The 24737-nt window shown below is 48.2% G+C and overlaps 1 protein-coding gene across 1 annotated transcript in view; it reads left to right on the plus strand.

The window, feature by feature from the left end:
- LOC140711138 (SH3 domain and tetratricopeptide repeat-containing protein 1-like) overlaps positions 1–24737 on the plus strand; it is a 41428-nt gene that overhangs the window by 11271 nt on the left and 5420 nt on the right. Inside the window, 5 exon segments of the mRNA XM_073014051.1 lie at positions 15769–15810; positions 17372–17887; positions 17890–18252; positions 21823–22003; positions 23174–23330. Coding sequence (XP_072870152.1) covers positions 15769–15810; positions 17372–17887; positions 17890–18252; positions 21823–22003; positions 23174–23330 — 1259 coding nt within the window.

Below are 24737 nucleotides of genomic sequence, written 5' to 3' on the forward strand. Positions count from 1 at the left end.
TAAAATGCAAAATAAAGATGAAAAGAGGAGCTAGAGACTGGGAGAAACTATTTGCAAACTACATGTCTGATAAAGGACTCATATCTATAATATATAAAGAACTATCCAAATTCAGCAGTGAAACCAAATCATCTACTTTGAAAATGAATAAGAGACCTTAAGAGACATTTCAGATAACATATAAGCACATGAAAAGATGTTCACCATCATGAGCCATCAGAAAAATGCACACTAAAGCTACATCACTATACACCTATCAGAATGCCTAAAATAAAAAGTAGTAACAAGACCAATGCTGGTGAGGATGCAGGCAAACGGGATCACTCACACTTGGCTGCTGGGAATGGAAGATGGTACAGCCAATCTGGAAAACAGCTTGACAGTTTCTTAAAAAACTCAATGTGCAATTGCCATAGGATGCAGCACTCACATTCATGGGCAGTTATCCCAGAGAAATGAAGACTTATGTTCACACAAAAGCCTATATGTATCTGTTCATAGCAGCATTATTTATAAAGGCTAGAAACTGGAAACAGCCTGGAGACTGCTCAGCAGGTGAATGGTTAAACAAACTGGTGCACCCAGGCCCCAGATACCACTCTGCAGTAGTTAATGACATCCTTGTTCATCAGTCTTTCAAACTAGAAACCACCATCGTGCTTACTCCCCTTTTTTCCATCCTGGTGGACTTCATTTTGTATTTCTTTCCAATGCATTTTCCCTCTGTCCTTTCTGGTTGCACCTCATGCCTCATTTGAACCGTTGTAAGAGCCCCCGAATTGTTTATCTGCCTCATCATGGAATCCTTTCTACACTTCATGTCCCGCATTGTCATTGGAACAATCTTTCCAAAACATGAACAAACTAACTTAAAAGAAATATCCCAGGTAGCCTTCCAAATAAGTATAAGCTTTCTGTTAGAAGTTTGACTTCTTGCCTATAGGGATCCCGAGGACTGTAGAGAGACAGATTTGCTGTCTGCATTTTAAGATCAGGCAGAAATCCCTGGAGGGGCCCATGTGGAACAGTGGCACAAATACTGGTTCTAGAATCAGAAGCCCTCATATCCTGGTTCTAACACTAGCTGGATGTTCTTGAGAAAGTTTTGGTTTCAAACCTCAGTATGAGGAAGCATACTCAAGGGATCACACAAGGCTGCTGGGAGGAGCAGATGAGGGGCATGGTGAACATGCTGTGTAATCCGTGAAGTACGTCGTATGTGTGAGAAGTGGAGCTGTGTGGATAGCGGTTCTGGAATCACTGTATGAAAACGATGGAAAGCACATTCGTAGTTCTGCCTGATGATACCACTGGGCACCTGTGTTGTACGTGACTGCAACATGGGTGAGGCCCGGGTCAGTACAGCTCACAGTTTGGTTTTCATGCAGTTAGAAAGGCCCGAGAGGACCCTTCCCCCCCAGCTGTAGGAAGGAGGCGGCTGTCTCCTGCCTCTATTTGGTGGGAATGTCTGTGGCTCCTTGGGGACAGGAATGCAGGGAGTCGGGGAAGAAATCCGGCCTGACTGCTCGCTAGTCACCCTTCCCTCAGGAAGGAGTGGAGGGGTCATTTCGTGGTAACTTGCCAAGTCTTTCTTAACTCATCTGCTCTTTGAAATGACCAGCATGACAAGTAAAAGACCCGTTAGAGACAGATGGGCTGTGTGTCCCGTGCGTTTATGGCTTTGTGGAGTCAGAGCTGCCAGAACTCGATAGCTTTCTGGGGAACGGTGGGTCAGCCAAGGGGCTGAAAATAGTGAGAGGAAGAAAATCCACCCTCGTTGCTCTGGTCTGGGAGTGATTACTGAGGAGAGCGGCATGGAGGGCCCAGCCGTGGGGTCCCTCTCAAGCACACCCTCACCGCAGTGGGAATGCGGGTCTCAACCTCCCTAGGCCTCCGTGATTTTCGTCTGTCACATACTCACCTCCAGCAGGGACGTCTATGGTGATGAGATGAGGGAGCATCATAGCACATGTGGCGCTTAGTAGGCTTGTGGTGAGTGGACGCTGGCGTCAGTGGAACAGGAGACTGGGCGCTGCATGTGGACGCACTCACGTGCTGGTGGCATGAGTGGACAGAGGGGAGAGGGACGCTCTGCCGTTCTCCTTTTGGTCTGTCACTCCCGCTGTTGTGAACAGAATCCGTGAGTGTATTCTGTTGCCCCAGTCTACTTGGTAGGCTGATTGTTCAATTTTTTGCTTCCACTTTTGATTTCTTAAGAATGGAAAAAGGAATACTTCAGTTACTTTTCTGGTTGATGGCATACTTTCCTTGATATCACCTTAATGCTTTTTAATTTCTATGTATTTTGGATGCTGGAGCTTGCCTGACATCTGTGTTTTTATGCCTCACCCTCTCGCGTAACTGTTGGCCACACAAGGACCAGAGAGAAGTGACCAGATCGATTGGTAGCAGGGCTAGGACTGGAATTCTCCAGCCTTTTAATGCCCAGCAGAGCAGGCTCTGTTTTCTGTATTGCACTGCTCTTCCCTATTTCGACCCCTGTTAGGACAGTGGATGTGAAATGTAGCTGGACGCTTTTGGGGGTGTGCTAGGAGTGTGGCAGATGCCTCAAACTGGCAGGCAGATGCCTCAAACTGGCATTTTCCCCTGATTCTGAATTCTCATGGCTCAGAGTCAGTCTCTAGGCTACGGACCAGGAAGACGCAGGAAGTTGTTTTGTAGGAAAAACTATGCCAGGGCATTTTTTTCACCCGGTAATTTATTTGGTTTGGACTGGAATAAATCTCTGATATTGGTTTCTTTGCCAATATTATTAGGGAGTGGAGCCTGACTTGTTAACTTAATCCGATTCATAGTGCTTAGAATCTCAGTGAGTGTGTGTTGAACGGAGTGGAAGTGTGAGAGCATCTTGGACAGTGGTTTGCAAACCTAGCTGCATCTGGGGCGCTGTGAAAAACACATGCGTGCTTACTCCAGACCAGTTGAAATAGAATCTGCAGGAATGGAGCCTGGGCAGCTATAATGCTGTTAAAAAACCCCAGGTGGTTCTGATATACCCTAAAGGTTGAGTAAAGGTTGAGATCCACTGATCCACAGTGAATTGGAGTCCTGGATCATAGACATGCCTTACGCTTTCACCAGCTTAGAATGGTTCTTGTGCTTTAGAACTGTGAAAAAGTGTTATGCAAACAAGTGTGGAAATAGCCTAAATGCCACATCCTGTTACTACCTGTCATGAAGTACATTGACCAGTTATTCACTCTATTCTGATCTCTACCCATTCCACCTTTTCTTCATGGAACAATGATTTGACAGTTGGTTATGCAGAACCATTGTAAGTCCAGTTTGATTGGCAGGAAACGATTTTGGGTATGAAGTACCTTTTAGGCATTTATTGAACTCTTGTTTGTACCACCGCTGTGCTGGACAGATTATAAATATTACTTCTTTAAACAAGGCCTATGGAGTCAGGCTGCCTGGGATTTGCTAACTAGCTGTGTCATTTGGGACAAGTTTTTAAGCATATATAAACCTGACTTTCATCTATGAAATGGAATGACAAGGGGTAATTATCATCTCACATGATCGTGCAAATGTGTGTGTAAAGTGCCTAGTTTGGTGCCTAACACATAGTAACTACTCAGTAAAGTTATTATTACACCATCATCATCATATTTAAATGTAAATATTAAGAGCTAATAAATTTGTAAAAGGTACTATACCTTTACCCCTTGAATCAAAGACTACTTTAGTTTTAAGCGGTTGGGTGAATTTATCACTTAAATATTGGCCTCTTGAATACCTTGAATTTCAATTGAACGTAGCCAGAGGATTTCATAATTGGACCGTTTCCTCTGGAACTTGGAGCTTTGTTTGTTTTTTGGTTTCACTTCCTACTCTAAGCTTGGGGCTGTGCACACCTTTATGGTGACTTCTGGTACTGGGGAATCAAAGCTTCATTCGCTTCTTTGGAGGAGATGATCTTATGCTATATGAAGCACTCAGACTTTGTTAACTGTGTACCATCCAGACAAGACCAGGTGCTTCCCATGGCAGCCTGTCCTTTTCTTAGCTCTCTCATCAATCTAGCCTGTTCCTTCTATTCCTCTTTATACTAGAACTTGCCTTTGAACAAGGAATGTTGTTTTGTCACTACTAGGTCCCCAGCAATTAGTAATGCCTAGCATATACTAGGTGCCTCCTGAATGTTAATAGGTGATAATCTAGCAGAACACAAGATAAATCCGCAGGTTGAGATTTAAGCTGAGTGGTATGAGCGCTGCATTGGCAAACTTATTAAATCAATTTTGTTAATACAAGTTTAACATATCTTAGTAACTGACTTAGTTCAGGAATCATTTACTGAGTGTCTTCTAGGCCAGACATTGGGGACAGAAAGGTAATAATATGTGATCCCTGCCTCATGCACAGGAAGTCTAGTGTGATGGACAGACACGTGCCAATGGCTGCCATGGAATATGGTGAGCATTAAGATAAAGGGGCACCCTGTGTGCCCTTGGAGCATAGAGCAGGGCTTGTGTTCTGGGAACATGGGCTCCATGTGAAAACACAATTTAAATTTTCTTTCTTTCTTTCTTTCTTTTTTTTGAGATAGAGTCTTGCTCTGTGGTCCAGGTTGGAGTACAGTGGTGTGATCTCGGCTCACTGCAACGTGCTCCCCCCAGGTTCAAGCGATTCTCGTGCCTCAGCCTCCCGAGTAGCTGGCATAACAGGTGTGCGCCACCATGCCCGGCTAATTTTTGCATTTATAGTAGAGATGGAGTTTCACCATGCTGGCCGGGTTGGTCTTGGACTCCTGACATCAGGTGATCCTCCCGCCTTGGCCTTCCAAAGTTCTGAGATTATAGGCATGTAAGTATTCATCCTTTTAAATATCTGCGGGTAGCACTTAACTTTAAATGGGTACTAATTAAACTATTGAATGACTTTAGTATGGATTGAATGACTTTGCTCGGGCCTCGTTTTTAATTTCCTTCATTAGAGAGAAAAAAAAAATGCAGGTTGAATATCCCTCATCCAAACTGCTTGGAACCAGAAGTGTCTCAGATTTTTTTATATTTTTGGATTTTTGAATATTTGTACTATACTTGCTGGTTGAGCCTCCTGAATTCAAAAATCCAGAGTCTGAGCTGTTCCAATGAACATTTCGTTGAGTGTCACGTCGGCACTCAAAAGTTGTGGATTTTGGAGTTTCTGGTTAGGGAGACTCATCCTGTATGGGCGGTGGATTGTCGCAGGAGTTCCGGACCAGAGGTTGGGTGACTAGGGTTTAGTTTTCACTTTGTTACTAAACAGGCTGTTTTCTTCCATAAGCTCAGCTTTAGATCCCCCGGTTGTCAAAGAAGGGAATGGGCCATCTGATGTTTAAGGCCTCTGTTAGTTCTGACTTGGAGACACCTGGCTTCAGTTCATCTTCCTTAGGAGTGGACAAAGAATATGGGAATTTTGAAATTGTTAGTCAACATCTACAGGGTCGTTGCAGCCTGGTTTTGGGTAAAGGTCATCTTTAGTGAGCCCAGGGAGAAACAGTGGTTTAGCTGTCAGCTGAGAGGGGTAAGCGGTTCTATTAATTTTCCTCTGTGGTAGTGGAAGCATTGTTAAGGGTCACAGCGTTAGTGGAGCTGACTGGAAAGAGGAGGGGAACTCACTGTTGCAGGTTATATTGAATGTCTTTTCAGTCACTAAATGCTTTTTATGATATGTTTTTCAGGATTTCAGTGTTGTATGATTTCTCTGTGTTAAGCACAGGAAATTTAACATCAGCAAAAAAGAATGCTTTTTTTTTCTTTTTTTTTTTTTTGAGATGGGGTTTCCCTCTTGTCATCCAGTCTAGAGTGCAGTGGCGTGACCTCAGCTCACTGCTACCTCGGCCTCCTGAGTTCAAGCGAGTTTCCTGCCTCAGCCTCCCGAGTAGCTGGGATTACAGGTGCCCGCCAGCATGCCCGGCTAATTTTTGTAGTTTTAGTACACATGGGGCTTTGCCATATTGGCCAGGCTGTTCTTGAACTTCTGACCTCAGGTGATCCTCCTGCCTCGGCTTCCCAAATTGCTGGGATTACAGGCATGAGCTGCCACGCCTGGCCTTGAATGTTCTTTCTGTGGGAATCTACAAAAGCCAGGTTTTGAGTCTAGTGGCAGAAAACCTCTTCTTCATTGTTTAGCTGTGCTGTGAACTTGGAGGGCTTCAAGCCCAGCTGAAAAAGCTGTAGTATTTTCTGTCAGTTGGCTGTCTTGGAGAACTTAATGAGCACTGGGCTGGAGTGATACTGTCAGAGTTCATGAGCGGTGTGAGGCTCTCAAAGCCTAGATACTGGGGTTGCCCAAATACATCGGCTGGTCTCACTATTTCTCTTGGGAGTCGGGGGGTGGAAAATGCAGTGGTCTTAACTCTGCTCTTAATTTGATAGTGCTGTTATTAATGGTAGGAATGATTTCGTATGTTTGCATTTTGCTTTGTAATTCACAGAGAATTTTAAAATCCATTATCTGATTTCATTCCCTCAGCAGTTCTGTGAAAAAGGCAGAGCAGTTTTCATATCTTCTGTTTTCCCATGATTCTCTTGTGGTTCACAGAAGCTAAGAGCCTTCACCAAGGTCATAGGGTGAATGAGTCGCAGAGCTGGGAGTAGAGGCTCAGGCTTCTAGTGACCCTGTTTCTTCCTTGATAGCTCGCTCTGGTGGCGCTATGCTCAGGTAACGGCACACGTTCGGTTTGGTCTTTTGTAAATCCCTGCCCCATTTCGGGGGAGGTTCTTGGGAGGCTTTTATTCATTTTGGAGCATTTAAGTATCTTGTCCTCTCTCCCTCTTCCCAGATGCATGGGCATTTCTGCAGGCCCTCAGGCTGGTCCTTGTGCGTGGGGGCATCTCCTGCCTCCACGTTGCTTGCACGCCCCCTTCTGAAGGTGCTCTTCCCCGCATGGAGCCCCCTCGTGCTGCCTCCACACTGCAGGCTGTTCGGTAAATGTTCCTAAGTGAGCATCGTTGTTTTCTAGAAATGGGACGGGGTATGGATGCCAAGTTCTTTTCTGTGTGAAGTCTTCGATTGTATCATCTTGCCTTCCCCGTGTGTGCTCCTTGAGGTTGTCGCTGTGCTGCGGTCATCTGTGTTCCCTAGGGTGCCTCCCTTGGAGTCCTGGCCATAGTAGACATGCAGTCAGTGTTCACGGCCTAAATGAGAGAAAGGCCAACAGAGTCATTAAATCTGGAAAATGACAAGTGAGGGAAAGGAATTTCTATTGAAGGCATGTGAAAAAGAAATCTTTTTAGAAAAGTTGACCTGTTTCTCAACTGGAGTTGAATTTCAGCTCAGAAAAAACAGCTGTGTGCCCAGATGGCTTTGGGATTTCAGTTTGTGACAGATGAATTGAATTTGTTGTTGTATGAATGTGTTATCCTTTTGTGGTTTTATTAGGCCTTTCTCCCAAATGGAATCGATTTTTCTATAAAACTCACACTTCCTTTTTGAGAAGTGTAACACTAATTGTATGGAATGGTCTCCCAAAAGATTACCTGCCATGAACCGAACACACTGCCTCAGACTCACGGTCCCTGGTTTCTGCCTGTGCAGCTGCAGGGCAGAGAGGCACGCTCGAGCTGAAATCAAGACGCGTGTCTGCATCTTCTCTTTCTTGACTGCTGTTTCGTCTCTGAGCTGGCCTGCCTTCAACGTCTAGGAGCTTGGTGGGTGTAGACACATTACGGTATGGAGGAGGGATACGGCGTTGCCACAGCCAGGAGACTCGCTGAAGTCTCTGTTCTCTTCCTGCTCACTGCTCTGACTTTGTATAAGTCACATGTGTAGGGCTGTGCACAGTGGCTTACACCTGGAATCCCAGCACTTTGGGAGGCCAACCTGGGAGGATCTCTTGAGCCCAGAGTTTGGAACCAGTCTGGGCAACATGGTGAAAGCCCATCCCTACAAAAAATAAAAATTAAAATATTAGCCAGGTGTGGTGGCTCATGCCTGTAATCCCAGCTACTGGAGAGGCTGAGGTGCGAGAATCACTTGAGCCCGGGAAGTCGAGGCTGCAGTGAACCATCATCACGCCACTGCACTCCAGCCTGGTCAGAGCAAGACCTTGTCTCAAAACAGACAAAAACAAACAAACAAAAACCCATGTGTAATAGTGGCAGTAGTTAACTTTTGAAAGTTTGAAGAAAAGTTTCTAAATCACCCGTGACCATGGACAATTTACTTAGCCTTTCTATGCCTCAGTTTCCTCATCTATGAAAAATGAGAGAATATGGTACTGATCTTACAGGATCATTAAACCATTGCCCAGATTGCTTATAGAGCTAGAGCTTTTTCCTTGAAGTACATGAGTATGGCTGTCAGACATCTGAAACCCGAAGCCATCTTACAACATCATTTGGATGCTACCCCCTCTTCGCCCTCTTTTTCCATTTGTAAGGGACAAGGATCCAGGAAGGAAAGAATCAGCTTACAAAGGCTTTTGTTACAATTAATCGTTCATGTTCTTTCTTTCGGTATCTTATTCTCTGTTTACATTTTTTTTTTATTACATTTTTTGAGACAGAGTCTTGCTCTGTCACCCAGGCTGGAGTGCAGTGGCACGATCTCGGTTCACTCCAACCTCTGCCTCCCAGGTTCAAGTGATTCTTGTGCCTCAGCTTCCTGAGTAACTGAGATTACAGGTGTGTGCCACCACGTCCAGCTAATTTTTATGTTTTTAGTGGAGACAAGGTTTCGTCATGTTGGTCAGGCTGATCTTGAACTCCTGAACTCAGGTGATCTGCCTGCCTCAGTCTCCCAAAGAACTGAGAGTACAGATGTGAGCCACCGCCCCCGGCCGCTGTTTTCATTTTGTAACACTAGCGTCACCCCAGTGTAGGGTGGCTAGGGGTATTCTTCTTTCCTGTTTCCTGGTGTATTTTCCTCTACAGTATTGATCACTCTTTAACATACTTTTTGGTTGTCTGTCGCTACCTACAAAAATATATGTTCGCTGTTATATCACCAGTGCCTGGCACATAGATAGTCAATATTTGTTGAATGAATGAATGAATGAATGAATGGGCTGAAAGAACCTTATTCTTCTTTCTTCTGTCAGTTCACACCAAATGCTTTTGGAAAATGCTATATGAACAGGGATCATAAGCAGCAGAGGTTACACACATGGCTGTGGGATAGCCCATCATCCTCAGATAATTGTCTGGAAGGAGGTGGAGTACTTGAGTAGAAATGATACAAGATAACTTCTTCAGGAAATCAGCCAAGTGTCACAGCTTTTCACACAGGCGTGTGATGTTTGCGTATGTGTGTATGAAGAGCTGTCATGGCCTAGAATCACGGGCCTTTAGATCCCTTGTACAGATAGAAAAGTAAAGTCGGAGGCCCAGGAATGCTGTAGGCCACCAAGGTAGAGTCCCTGTCTGTCCTTCTCAGTGTCCGGTCACTTCTCACTGCACTCCCCTCTTTACTCCTAAAGCCACTTTCCCTGACTCTGAATGTGTAACCACGAGGGAGAAAATGTACTCCAGGCTCACAATTTGTGGAGAAAAAGCCCAGCACCTAAAAATAATGTTCACAAAGTTTGTACCTAGAAAACGTGGCCATTTCTATCATGTCTTTGAATTTCCCTGTTTCTCATACATTTTATAAACAAGACAGTAGAAGGAGATTCGTGAACAGCAACTTTAGAACAAGGGGGAAAATATCAAACCTAGAGCATTCCAGTTTCTGTTTTCTTCTCAGTTTAGGGCTGAGGCACTTTAGCTTCCTGTCTAAGGGACTACTCAAATCTGATTAGAAGCCATTGTGGGCTGGTAATTATCCATAATTTTAGGAAGACAGATGTAGCACCAACTCTGTTCTCTAATAGCAGGCTTATTAATTTTAAATTTGCATGGCAGGAGAATCAGATGGCGAGGTGAGATAAGCATTCAGATGCTTGGTCAATGATAGCTGTTTACTTCCACGTGTCACATGGGGATTTGGGACCCGGGAAGTCCACTGAGAACTGATGATTGTCTGTCCCCTAACCAGCTGGGTTCTTTTTCATCCTGAGCTCAGAAAGATTGCTCCTACTGCAGCCAGGGAAGACAGGTTGTTGACTGGTTAGAAATCATGGTAGGTTATTTTCTCCACTCGCAGTTCGCAGTTGGAAAGCAGAGCTATCAAAACGTTGTCTCTGTTGTATTTCAAATCTGGGTGTTTAAAAAATTATGTAAGCAATTTAATCATTTCTTTAATAGTAGTTGTGTGTCTTCTTGATGCGAATGAGAGGTGCATTCCCTTGTAAAATCCCTGGGACTTAATAGGAAGATGTGAGCCTTAGAACAGAAGTTGGTTTTCTAGATGATCACGTAGATATGATGCTGAGCACTAGACAAAGATGTTGATTGAAGCGATTTAAAAAAATTTTGTCTGAGTTCAGATTTTACACCAATATTTAGAAAATCAGCAAAAGAACTTAGAGGAATGTTCTCAGGCATCCAGTTCAGCCCCCTGCGCACATTGTCATAAAATCCGAGTGTGTGTACAGGGAGACGCATTCCTTTCTGTTCTCATCACTGGCCCTTCCCTGGCTCTGCACCTGCCTGTCATGCGCGTCCCTGTGAAGAGACCACCAAACAGGCTTTGTTTGAGCAATAAAACTTTTTAATCACCTGGGTGCAGGCGGGCTGAGTCTGAAAAAGAGAGTCAGCGAAGGGAGATAAGGGTGGGGGCGTTTTATAGGATTTGGGTAGGTAAAGGAAAATTACAGTCAAAGGGGGGTTGTTCTCTGGTGGGCAGGAGTGGGGGTCACAAGGTGCTCAGTGTGGGAGCTTTTTGAGCCAGGAAAAGGAATTTCACAAGATAATATAATCGCTTAAGGCAAGGACCGGTCATTTTCACTTCTTTTGTGGTAGAATGTCATCAGTTAAGGTGGGACAGGGCATTTGCACTTCTTTTATGATTCTTCAGTTACTTCAGGTCATCTGGGCATATAAGTGCAAGTCACAGGGGATGCGATTCCTTGGCTTGGGCTCAGAAGCATGACGTTGCCCTCTTCCCTACCTTTTCCCTCCTGTGCGGTTCTCTCACAAAGTGAATGGCCTCAGCCACAGCTTCTCTGCAGCTGCATCAGACTGTGGCGACAGGAGTGGTGGCTCCTGCAGGGCCTGCTGTCCCCACTGAGCCCAGTCTTGCTTGCCGCTGGAACCTGGTCACCATTTTGCACCGAAAGTATGTAATTCTATGGAATGAAAGCCAACATGCTGGGAATGGAGGTGTCTTTATCACGGTGCTCTGCATATTTTAATCTTGGGTGGAAAGTATGGAAAAGTATGTGATACCTGTGGTTTGATGTCAGAAGGACGTTGTGAACTTGACGTGGACTGAGGATGTTCAGGTGCAACAGGCACCCTGGCTTCATTACATGAGACTTCCCCATCTCCCTGTCAGGCATGCACAGGTGTATGGCCCCATCTTATGTGTTATCCTTATCTAGAGTGCGCCTTGTCGTCACGTTTAAAGTTACATGATGATATTCTGCCTCATAGAGTAGGTCCCAAACCGCATTCAACACAGAAATGCACTCTTGCTTTTATACATAGAAAGTGCTTTCATATACCAAGTGGGAGAGCAGTCCTAAAATCTGGGCTGGAATCACAGAAGGAAGACTTGGGGAAGCAATAGATTCCCTAATCCAAAGCTGGTTTTTGATGAACCTAGAAACAGGACCAAGAGAAGTGAATTTGCCTAAGGCCCTGACAGTGTCTCACGGTAGCATTTGAACCTAGCAGTTTCTTGACCTATTTCTTTAAATGATTAGTCATGCTTCCTCTGATTCCTATATAAACGTATTCCTCATTCATTCTTTTGTTTCAGTGAATTATTGCGGTGCTACCACGTAGCAGTATTTGAGTCAAAATGTGGCAGTGTTTATCCCTTTCCAAGGTTTTTAGTTGTACAGTTTGTCAAAGTTGTGCTAACAGTTTCTTGTTGGTTGCAAGGTGTCCTTTCAGAAGCCAATTGTGTGGTGTATTTATATTGCTTGTTGGAGGTAGTTTGGTTAGAACCTACTTTGAGTGGCTGGCGTGGGCCTGGGGGACAATAACAGCTGCCTGCTTCATGGGCAGAGATGAAGTAATTGCTTCCTGGGAAGTACCATCCTCCTGGCCACACTCTCCAGCCCATTTCCTTTGTGGTGGTTTCCTTGCATCTGCATGGTTCTGACTTCATGTGAGTCTCTTTTATTTTAGCATATGACTTCAGGCTGTGGGGAAGAATGGCCATTTTAGCACAGAGATGCACACAAAGGAACAACTGGCTAAATGTGAGTGAAGACATTCTTGGGGGGGGATTCATTTCTTTTATTCTGTAACAGGCAATCTGGGAAACATTCTGGACATGTGGCCTGTGGCCTGCACTGTCACAGCTCCTCCCTGCAGGATCGCAGATGTTTGGAGATTGTAGTGATAACTGTTATCATTGAGAATGCCATTCTCACAGGCTCTAATAAGTCAGGATTTATTCAGTGTGAATTTGTTAAAGACAACTGTATTTCTAGCCAAATCCATGGGAGACGTTTCTCCTGGCAGTGTTGCTGGGGGTATTCCCGTGGCTTAGTCTTAGGGGAGCACAAGCCTTTGAATACTGCTGAAGCTGTGAGTACCCAAAGCGCACCGGAGTACTTTTGCCATACGGGGTGTTAGTCACTGATACACGTCTCAGTCAGACCTGATGGATTCTTGACCCCTTCCTTTCTTAATTTTTTAATTTTTATTTTTTATTTTTGTTTTTTAAGAGCACAACCCCTCAGGTGGCCACCATGAATCTCTGGTGTTTTCAGTTGGCTGCAGCCTATTTGCTATCTCTGGTTCAAACATATTCGAAGTCTGATGATGCTTCCCTCTGTTGTTCTTCTGCTGTGTGACCTCCACGCATGCAGGGTTCAAGACTGTCAGAGCTGGGAGCCACCTTCACAACTACCAGGGTTTCCGGAACTTCCTTTATCTAGCCCTGGGGATGGAAGAGATGTCATCAGAGACGGAGGCTTATTAGGTTTACATGCCATTGATAACGAATGAGGAGGTTTTCTTTTATATAAGGGGAGCTTCTTATAATGTGCTTTAGTAGGGTAAAGAAGCTTTTGAGGTTTGCTTTCTCTGGAAAGATAATTTGTGATCCTGCTGTTGCTTTCCACAAAAATATCATTTGCATACCAGTGCATGTTGTATTACTGAGCACTGGCTGACAAACGGTTCTTAACTCGTCATTCACTCCGCCACTGTTTTTTGAATGGCATATGTGTGCCAGCTGTAGTAGGAACTTGCTAGACTCTAGAACTAACCCTTATGAAATAGGGGTCCTGGCGGAAGCAAATGCATATAACTATAAACGTTTGAGGGGATATCAGAGGGGGTGCCTATAGGTGCAAACTTCGTTCATTCATTGTCCCATCTAGGAGGTTTTGTGTCTTAGCAGCGTGTTCCATAGCAACACATCCCTCTATCAAAATATTCATCGTATTATTTTGAAATTCTGTGCTTAGATGTGTGTTTTTCGGACTAAGTTTAGAACTGGTTAAGGACAGGCTATGGGGTACGTATTATATATATCTACACATACACATATATTTATATATATATACATTACCATTGTAAATATAGTATATATTTATATATATACTCATATATATATTTCTCCCTCTCTATATATACATACACACCACACACATACACACACACACTTCTACTGCCAAGCACAGAAAGTCAAAACTCGGCAAGGGTTCTTTTAGTGTTCATGAAAAAATAGATGTGTTAGTTGAGAGTGTCCTTAAGTTGCCAGGGGAAAGACAGGATGGATTCACAAAGGGAGATAATGTTTTTTTTTTTTCTTTGTTTAACTCTTGAATTCGAAATAATTCAGACTTATGGAAAAGTTGCAAAAATAGTACAGACAATTCCCATATACTCTTCCCTCAGATTCCCCAAACATTTCACCCCATTTGTACTTTCCCTCTCTGTGGATATAATTTTTTTTTTTTCTGAAATGTTTGAGAGAGGAAGGGAGAATGCAGGGCAGGGTGAAAGGTGGAAGGAGAGACGTGGGTTGGGAAGCTTTTTTTTTTTTTTTTTTTTTTTAACCTTCTAAGATGGAGTTTCGCTCTTGTCACCCAGGCTGGAGTGCAATGGCACAATCTCGGCTCACTCTAACCTCTGCCTTCTGAGTTCAAGTGATTCTCCTGCTTCAGTCTCCCGGATAGCTGGGATTACAGGCGCCCACCACCATGCTCGGCTAATTTTTTATATTTTTAGTAGAGGGGTTTCACCATGTTGGCCAGGCTGGTCTTGAACTCCTGACCTCTGATGATTCACCTGCCTTGGCCTACCAAAGTGCTGGGATTACAGGCGTGAGCCACTGTGCCTGGCGATTGGGAGGCTTTTGCCGTAACCCAGAGCGCTATGATGAGGGCTGGACCTGGTTGGAAATGATGAGGAAGGTGAGAAGTGGTTAGGTCTGGCACATATTTTGAAAGGAGAGTTTAAATGGGTTGGATGACAAGAGAGAGAAAAAGAAGTATTAAGGATGATGTCAAGGATTTTGGCCTGAGTAACTGGAAGACTAGAGATGCTGTTATTGGGATCGGGAAGACTATGGGAGGAGTGGGTTATAGTAGGGGGAATCAAAAGTGTGTTTTCCGCATGCTAAATTTGAGGTCCAAAAAGGGATGTCAAGTAGTGTTGGCTGGGCGCCGTGGCTCACGCCTGTAATTCCAGCACTTTGGGAGGCTGAGGCGGGCAGATCACCTGAGGTCAAGAGTTCGAGACTAGCCTGATAATTATTAAAATCGATGATTGATGTTTGCTAATTAATCATATTATTGCTTCTAATACTGCAGGGGGTTCACACCTACCTGTGATGTTGTTCCTAATATCTAGGGACAGAGAGCATGATTTTAGTTTTAATACCACAGTAGGTATACACTCACCCTGTGACACTGATCCTAATATTGAGAGGGGTAGAATATGACATGACTCCCAACATAGCAATGAATGAACAGCCACCCGGTGATATTGCTCCTGATATTCATGGAAGAAGCGTATGATATTACTCCCAATATCCCAGGGAGGGTACAGCTCTTCTGTGATATGGTTCCTAGTATCTGGAGGGGGAGAGGATGATAATAATTCCAGTATCGCAGGCTGTGTTCACCCACCCTGTGATATTGTTATTAATATCCTGGGAGAGGAAGATATGATTCCCCATAGAGCAGGAGGCGTACACCCAGCCTGGGATATTGTTCCTAATATCCATGGAGAGGAGAGGCTGATGTTACTCCCAATATGGCAGGGGGTGTACATCCACCCTGTGATATTCTTCTTAATATTCCAAGGCTGAGAGGTTGATATTACTCCTAGTATCTCAGACACCGTACACCCCCGTGTGATACTCTTCCTGATATCTGGAAGGGGAGAAGATGGTATTAATCCCCATATCGCAGGAGGTGAACACGTACTCTGTGATATCTTTCTTAGTATGCAGGGAGAGAGAGGATAATATTATTCCCAATATTGCAGAAGATGTACACGTCCCCCCGTGATATTGTCCTTAATATTCCAAGGCACAGAAGACGATGTTACTCCCAATATCGCAGAAAGTGTACACCACACAGTGATGTTGTTCCCATGATCCAGGAGGGAAGAGGACGATATGACTTTCAACCCTTGCACCCTGCAATGCTCTCATCCTGCAACACCGACACCAGCTCAACCTGACATGGGACCAGAGGTGCTGGCTGGGGGTGTTCATTGCTTCTCTGTTCTCCCTTGCCAGACTCAGTAGAGGAAGCTGAGACCGAGCAGCCGCAGGAACAAGGTAGGTTTTGCCCGTGGCTCAGGCTTCTCTGGTTATGAGCTGGGCTTTGGAATAATGGCAGGGGAGGGGACAGAGGTGAGTACGGTGGGCATTGGATGCGGCTGTCACCCCTCTGTGGTGTGGGCCGGGGACTTGAGGGACATCGCCTGAGGTGGGCCTGAACCTCCCGTCTACTCTGACACTGGAGGCCGTGAGGTCCCACATTTCTTCCAATGAACATGCTGACCCCCGCCTGGTCCCCAACCGAGATGGGGCATCCTTTCCACTGCTGGGACCCACATGTAGCTGTGGGTTCCTTTTTCATGACCTGGAGAAGCTGCAGTTCACCCTGTGCTCTGCCTCAGAGATGGGAGGCCACACTGCCCTCAGCGGGTAGCAGAATTCAGAGCCTTAGGTTGCAGGGGCCTCAACTGAGGTCCCTGAAGGGTCTTCTCCTTCCTGAGGGGAGCCAGGGGGGAAGGGAAGGCTGTTGTAGGTTTGCCTCAGGGAGGGGGTGGTTCCACCCTCTGCCAAAGTCACTGGAGCAAACGCACGTGGCTCTCCAGCTGCCCCGGAGGCCAGGGTAGTGGCTGGGAGGGGCTGTGTGCCTCTGCTGGGTGGGGGCGATTTCTTAGCTAATCTAGTGTAGTCAAGTCAGACATTTGCCTCTAAATCATATTTATTTATTTTTTTAATTCTAAGGCTTTACAGATGAATAAGGAGGCAGTTTGTATTGAACATATTTTTTGCATGTGAGCTTGAAACAGAGGGTCGGTTTAAAGCTAGGTTTTTCCCTTCCCAGTAATGCCTCCTTTCATCCCAGGTTTTCCAACAGGAAATGCGCTTGTTTGCTCACCTCTGGGAGGGGGCTTTGGCTAGGAATCCACCAAAGCCAGCAGACACCAGTGGGCTGCTGGAGCAGTCTGGCCTTTGTTAACCCTTTAGGAACCGTGGGCTTCAGGTTTTCAGACCATCCACGGTGAAGGTGGCCACAGGGGCCTGGAAGCTTTCCCATCCTTCCTGCAGGGATGGTCCGTTTCCCTGCACGGAGCTGGGCACATGGGTACAACACCCCTGTCCTGTGCCGTCGGTGGCTTTACCAATTTTGCATAGCAGCTTTTGAGCTGATCCATAGCTCTGATTGGCTGTTGAGGATTTCATGGATTCCTCTACCCCACCGGGGGGCCCAATGTGCTGACAGAAGTTACATTTGTAGTTGTGGTGCTGCATATTCATGGGTCCAGTTAGAAGGCTTTGATTCTTTCTAAAGGGAAAGGCATCTCTGAGGGGTCACTGTTCTGACACAGTCTCCTAAAACCTTGCTGTCAGGTGGGCGACAAAACAGGACAGGAGGGTGATTTTGTAGGAGAGTCGGGCCACGGGCCTGCGTGTTCTCTCTGTCCCCGTAGTGCCGGAGTTCGTACGTGCTCCAGGCCCCGAGTTTGCGTTGCACATAATTCTTAAGGGCTCATGGCAAGCTGCGCCGGGGACACAGAGGGCAGGGATGGGGGGACCCTGCCCCCAGTGGACCAAGGACTCACTGCCGGACTCTAATATGTCTAGGTGTTTTTGTGACTTGCAGAAATACCTCCATCTTGTCTGGGCCTGGATCCACAGGAGACCCTGTCGAAGGTGAAGAATGTTCTGGAACAATGCAAGACCTGCCCAGGCTGCCCCCTGGAGCCAGCGTCCTGGGGTCTCTGTGCGGCATCCAGCAACGTGAGCTTGCAGGACCCCGAGGACCCCTCCTTCTTCTTGGAAGCTGAGGACGACTGGGAGGACCCAGAGGCCCTGAGCTCACTGCTGCTGTTCCTGAACGCCCCCGGGTACAAGGCCAGCTTCTGTGGCCTGTACGACGTGGCACTGCCATGGCTGAGCGGCATGTTCTGCAGCTTTAGCGACGAGGAGGAGCTGACTGAGTGCCTGGCACATGCCCGAGGGGCGGCCAAGAAAGCTGGCCTCTTCATGACCAGAGTCCGTGCCATCGTGGACTGCCTGGTGGCCCTGGCCTGGCTTCACGTGCTTCATGGACAGAGCCTGGTGACCCTGAACATCCTGCAGTCTGTCCAGGATGCAGTGGTGGCCAGAGAGGACCAGAGGGTGTAATGGCCAACATGCTGGCCGTGGCTGTGAAGAGGACAGGCCGGACGAGGCAGGCAGCTGAGGGCTACTACTGCGCCTTATGAGCGGCTTGGGACCTGGGCCATTGGAGGAACCAGGCAGTGGTGCTGGCCAATTTCGGGACCCTGTGCCTGCATGCAAGTGCCAGCAGGCTGGCCCAGCACTACCTCCTGGGGACCATGCGGCTGTTCTCGAGGCTGTCCTGCAGGGAGTGTGGCCGAGACTTCACCCACGTACTCCTGCAGCTGGGCCACCTCTGCACCCGCCAGGGCCCAGCCCAGCAGGGCAAGGGCTACTATGAGTGGGCCCTTCTGGTCACCGTAGAAATAGGCCATGTGGAGAGTGAGTGCCCTAGTTCCTCCTGTGAGCCTTCTGGGGCCACTCGGGTCAGGGCTCACCTGGGGTTTATGATTCAGAAACAAGTGGTGGTTTTTCTACCATCGAAAGTGCTGAGCCATGTCCAGCAGCAGATGTTGGCAAGCGCCCTGGAGACAGGCGGTTCCCATGCAGGGCCAGGCCCTCTGTGGCCTACTGAGGCAGCCAGCTCTTCCTGGTTTGCCCAGGGACCATCCTGCCTTGGGCACTGAAAGTCCTGCATGCTGGGAATTCCTAGACATAACCCTGGGATCAAGGCAGGCTCGGCTGCGCTGGGACTTCGGGCCCCACCATGAGCCAGGCCCTGAACACCAGTTCTTGTGCCCGTGTTATCTGCTTGGTATGTTGGCAGCCTGCGCACCTGTCATCCCACTTCACAGAGGACACGGGGGCGGGTGATTGCCCAAAGCCGCAGAGCAGTTCATGCAAAAGCAGCTCGTTGTGCAGTGTGCCAGGCCCCACCCACAAATGGGGCTTGTGGGGTCCTCGGGTGGCAGAGACTGAGCGTGGGAATGTGAGCTTCAGGCCACAGAAGCCACAAAAGGGTGAATGGCGTGATGGCGGGGCAGCACTTGGCCCTGGGTTAGGGAAGCCTCTTTAGTCTAGAACCAGAGGGTTGAGAGCATTTAGTCAAGTAATAGTTGGTGGAGGAGAGGCTGGTGGTGTAGCCTGTGTGAAGGCCTAGGGGTGAGAGAGTGGGGGTGAGTGAGTGGGAATGAGTGGGGTGTGAGTGGTGGTGAGTGAGTGGAGGTGTGATGGAGTGAGTGGGAATGAGTGGGGGGGTGTGAGCGGGGATGAGTGGGGTGTGATGGGGTGAGTGAGCGGGAGAGTGAGTGGGGTGTGAGTGGGGGTGAGTGAGCGGGAGTGGTAGCGGGGTTGAGTGGGGTGGGAGCGGGGATGAGTGAACAGGGCTTATGCAGGGAGGTGCAGAGTTGGGAGGGGGTGGGTTGGGTGCTGGATGGTGAGAAGCTCTTCTGGAGAGCTAAGCAGGGCCTGGGACCTCAGGCTGTGGCTTAGCCTTTTCCCCAAGAGCACTGGGGAGCCATGGAGTGCTATCGAACAGTCACTGCAGACTGAGCAGTGAACGGACAGTAGGTGTGCAGGGCTGTCCGAAATCTAGGCCACAGAGAATAGATGAGGAAGTTGAGTCCAGGGAAATTGCTGAGACAAGGGATACTGTTGTGGGTCCCCTCTGTCTTGCAGCGCTTTGTCATGGCATAGTGAGACCACTCAGAGGTGCCTCCTGTGACCTGGACCAGAGCCCCAGGGGCTGTGACCAAACCTGCCCATTTCCAGCACAGGCCTGGCACCCACTCCTGGCCCTAGGAGGGATAAGATTTTGGAAAGGACCGTGTGAAGGGGCCCCGGTCCCACACATCTGCCCAAGGAGGGTTGGGGGGTTCAGACCCAGGCTTCTTCCCCAGGGACATTCTCTTACTGGAAGGAGACCTTCCAGGAACCCAGTGCCCCAGCCCCCACTGCAGCCTCCAGTGGCTCTTGGCACAATAGCCTGTGGTACCTCCTCCTACGAGGCCCTCCCCGGGGTGCTGGGGGATTCAGACTTGGAAATGCAGGCCAGGGAACGGGGATCATGCTTCCCTGTCTCCCCACCCTGCGCTGAACGATCGAGGAGGCCAAGGGCGGGGCTGATACCCCACATGCTTCCTTGGGGTCATTTTTGAGTCACTTTCGGTAGTTTGTGTCCTTCTAAGAATTTGGCTGTTGTGTCTAGATGGTCTGGTTTGTTGGTGTACAATTGTTCGTAGTGTTTTCGTGGAATCCTTTTATTTCTGTCAGGTCGGCAATAATGTTTCCTTTTCATTTCTGATTTTAGAAACTTGGGTTTGTAATTTTTTATTTCTTCATTTTTATTAGAGATGGGGTCTCATCATGTTCCCCCGGGCTGGTCTTGAATGCTGGCCTCACGATCCTTCCACCTCAGCCTCACAAAGTGCTGGGATGACAGGCGTCAGCCATGGTGCTCAGTCTCTGATTTTAGTCATTTGTGTCCCGTCTTTCTTTCCTCGGTCAGTCTAGTGAACAATTTGTCAATTGTGTTATTTTCAAAAAACCCACCTTCGGTTCTGTTGTCTCTTTTGTTTTTCCATTCTCTGTATTTTTACTTTCCATTTCCACTCTCACGTTTATTATTTTCTTCCTTTTATTCACTTTGGGTTTAGTTCTTTTTCTAGTTTCTCAAGGTGGAAGTTTAGGTTTTTGATTTGAGATTTTTCTTCTTTCTTTGAATGTAGACATTTACAGTTATAAATTTCCCTTTCAGCACTGCCTTAGCTGCATCTTGGAATTTTTGATACGTTGTGCTATTTTTATTTTTAAAGACAGAGTTTTGCTCTATTGCCCAGGCTGGGGTGCAGTGGTGCAATCTTGGCCCACTGCAACTTCTACTCAGGTTAGAGCCATTCTTATGCCTCAGCCTCCCGAGTAGCTGGAATTACAGATGTGCACCACTCCACCCGGCTAATTTTTGTATTTTTTTTAAATATAGAGACGGGATTTCACCATGTTTCCCAGGCTGATCTCAAACTCCGGGACTCAAGCGATGCTCCTGCCTCGGCCTCCCACAGTGCTGGGATGAGAGGCGTGAGCCACCGCACTGGCCGGGGCTGTGCGTTTGTTTGCATTCTTCTCAAATTAGTTTTTGGTTTCCCTGCTGGTCTCTTTGACTCACTGGTTGTTTAGGAGTGTGTAGTTTTCACATATTTTTTGAATTTCCCACATTTCCTTCACTGTCGATTTCCAGTTTTGTGCCAGTACAGCTGAAGAACACCTCTGCTTTGGTCTCAGTCCTTCTCCATTCACTGAGGCTCGTTTTGTGGCCTGGCACATGGTCTGTCATGGGGAATGTCCCATGGGTGCTCGAGAGGACTGTGTATTCGGCTGTTGTTGGGTGGCGTGTGTGACAGATGTCCATTCGGCGTACCTGGTTTCCTATGTTAATCTCCGGAATGTTTCTGACACTAGAAAATCAGGCTTTGGGAGAGGCCAGTGAGCCTGTGGCTAGGGAGCCTGGTTGCATGAGAGAAGCATGTGTGGGAACGCCAGGGGCCAGCTTTGAATCCCATTCCCCCAACATGATGCCATGTGTGGCAGACGTGATGCTTGGCTTTGCTCTCTCAGGGTTCCATCTGTGACAGGGGCCACTTGTGCCCCTGGCCTCATCAGCTCAGGCTGAAGGCAGCCCTGATCCTGGCCAGAGGGTCTTTGTGAAGCAGAAATAGATGGCCTGGTGCAGGTGCCAAGCCCCTGCTGTTCACTCTGTGTCCATCCACAACCTCGGCCCTGGGAGTTGTAAAGAAGGCCGGCCTGTACCATGAGCATCTGCACCAAGATGTGCCCATGTCACAGTGTGCTTGGCGTCTGCCCTGGCACAGGTGCATGGCCTGTCTGCGCTCAGGCGCCCCGCCTATGGGGCCCAGGCTCACAGAGGTGTGAAGGAGGCAAGCAGGGGCCTCTGAGCCCAGCCAGCCTCGCTTCGATGCTGGGAGACTAACGTCTTCCATTTTGTCTTCTGCCCAGACCAGCTGCGGGCCGTCCAGTGGCTGTGCTACTTCTACAGCGCCGTCATGCCCAGCGAGGCCCAGTATGTCATCTACCACGATCTCCAGCTCTCCCTGGCCCGCAAGGTGGCCGACAAGGTGCTGGAGGGGCAGCTCCTGGAGACCATCAGTCAGCTCTACCTGTCCCTGGGCACGGAGCGGTAAGGGCTGGCTTTGCAGTGGTGGAGGTGGGGGCGGGCAGGGAGAAGGGCACAGGGAAGCTGGCCCAGGGCCCAGCAGCCCCTCTCCTTTTGATCATTTGGTGCTTTGGCATCAGATGCTTTGAGCTGGCCGGCCTGGGGTCATCCCAGGGCTGCTGCTGGCCCATGAGTCCCAGCTTGAGCCTCCCTTGTTGGGGCAAAGGTCACCTCAACCCCAGCAGAGGCAGTAGGTGCACTCTGGGCTGTTCTTCCTACTATGGTGGCTTTTGTCATCTTACCTGTGCCTGCCCCGAATCTTCACTCCTGGGCTTCGTCTGTCCCCTTAAATGTGACCACGGCAGCCACCTGTGGCTTCTCTCCCACAGAAGACAGAGCCAGTTGTGTCACCTGCTTCCCTGGGGCAGGGTTTCAAGGTCTCACATCCCATATTTGGCCTAGTCAGCTTCCCCCAAGCATCCTGACCTGGTGGGGTAACCATGGCCCTGGCCACCCCACCCATAGGGCCCAGTGGCATTGCTGCAGTCCCAGCCCCTTGAGTGTTGGACTTACTGAGAGAGCAGAGAAGGAGCCAGATTCCATAGGGACCTGGGAGACTGACTGTAGTCTTGGCCTCAAGTTCACAGAAGGAAAATGGGACAGTGTGCTAGAGCCATGCTTCTCAAAGTGTAGTCCCTGGACCAGTAGAGCAGCATCCATGTCACCTAGGAGTTTGTGGCAAGTGGGAGTTCTAGGGCCTGCCCCAGGCCTGTGGAGCCGGAAGCTCTGGGGGCAGGGCCAGCAAGCTATAAGGACAGGCCTCCGGGTGACTGTGATGCCTGCACACCTTGAGAACCATCGACCTAGATAGCCTCTGAACACTAACGGCTCCTGGTGCGTCTGGAGAAGACACAGGCCATGACTGGGAGGCAGGGGAGATGGACTAGCACACTCCTCCTGCCACAGGGCAGCATGATGCTCGATTCCCTCAGAAGGATGTCCTTCATCTTTTCCATGCCGTGTGTGTTCACTCTGGCCATCCCAGCAGCCTGGGAAGGGCAGAACACTGCACACACAAGAGGGCCGTTCCCAGTCCCCACATGCCAGATTCATCTGTCATCAGACCCACGGGAGGAGGCAGACTGGTTCCAGGAGGATGAGAGCCCTTGTTCTGACACCTGTGTCTGATTCCAGTGATTCCAGGGCCTACAAATCCTCTCTGGACTACACCAAACGAAGTCTGGGGATTTTCATTGACCTCCAGAGGAAAGAGGAGGCACATGCCTGGCTGCAAGCAGGGAAGATCTATTACCTCCTGCGGCAGAGCGAGCTGGTGGACCTGTACATCCAGGTGAGTGGCAAGGGATGCAGGAGGACTCCTGTGCTGTTCACTCTCTGTCCATCCACCCATCCATTCACCCTTCCATCATCTATTTACCTGTTCATCCTTCCATCCATCCATCCATCATCCATCCGTCTGTCCTTTCATCCATCCATCATTCATCCATCCTTTTATCATCCATCTATTCACCCGTCTATCCATCCATTCACCTGTCCATCCACCCATCCGTTCATCCTTCCATCACCTATTTACCTGTTCATTCTTCTATCCATCCATCATCCATCCATCCATCATGCATCCACTCGCTTGCTCATCCTTCCATCCATCCATCCATTCACCTGTTCATCCATCCATCCCTTTATCATCCATTGATTCAGCCACCATCCGTCCATCTGTTCGTCCGTTCATCCTTCCATCATCCATCCATTCACCTGTTCATCCATCCATCATCCATCCACCTACCAATTGATCTTTCCATTCATCCGTCCTCTCACCCATCCATCCATTCACCGTTCGTCCATCCACCCACCCACCAATCTACCTATTAATGCATCCCTCCATTCATCTATCTGTCCATTTGTTTATCCATACATTCGTCTGTCCACCATCTATCCATCCACATGTACATACATCATCTACCCTCCACCCATCCATACATTATCTACCCACCCATACATACACACATCATTCCACCCACCCACCCATCCATCCATTCATCCATCCATCCATCCAAGCATTCATCTATCCACACACCCTTCCATCCATCCATGTGTCTTCATCTCCTCATCCATTCATCCATCCATCCACTCATTCCTAAGCCACTGCTGAGCACCTGTTGTGTGCCTTTTCCCTCCCTCCAACTGGTTCCCTCACATCCTCCTCCGGTGGCCAGCATCTTCTCCCTGAGGGCAGAGGCGCGGCCCCTCACAGTGCACAGCACTTGCTGGTATACAGCACATCCTCAAATAATGTGACCACTCAGTTAACACACAGAAGAACTTGCTCCAAGCGACACGTGGCACATCTCCTTACAAAATGAATCTATCATAGTGGCTGTTTTCAGAGGCTTTCCGAAACACTGTGTGATCTGGTACAAATTGTGAAGCCCAGGAGCCTGGTGAAGCTTTCATTATTGAGCACCTGCTGTATACCTCCTTGAGCTGAGGAGAGGGATCAAGAGCTCATGGCCAAGAGGGGACCAGGCCCACCCACAAACACTGAAACACTGCTGATGTGGCAGGGATGTGACAACGCAGAAAGGAGACAGGGGCTGGGCTCCCAGCAATCTAGGGGCCACGGAGACTGGTTTGAGTGCAGGGGGAGTGGGCTAGGGCTACCCCTGGTGGTAGGATTCACAGGTGTCGGGCTCCTGGGCTGCAGCTGCTCAGTCACCTCCTGGCACTCAGGCGCATCAGT

Source organism: Chlorocebus sabaeus, unplaced genomic scaffold (genome assembly GCF_047675955.1).
Source record: "Chlorocebus sabaeus isolate Y175 unplaced genomic scaffold, mChlSab1.0.hap1 unalloc_scaffold_217, whole genome shotgun sequence".
Taxonomy (NCBI): domain Eukaryota; kingdom Metazoa; phylum Chordata; class Mammalia; order Primates; family Cercopithecidae; genus Chlorocebus; species Chlorocebus sabaeus.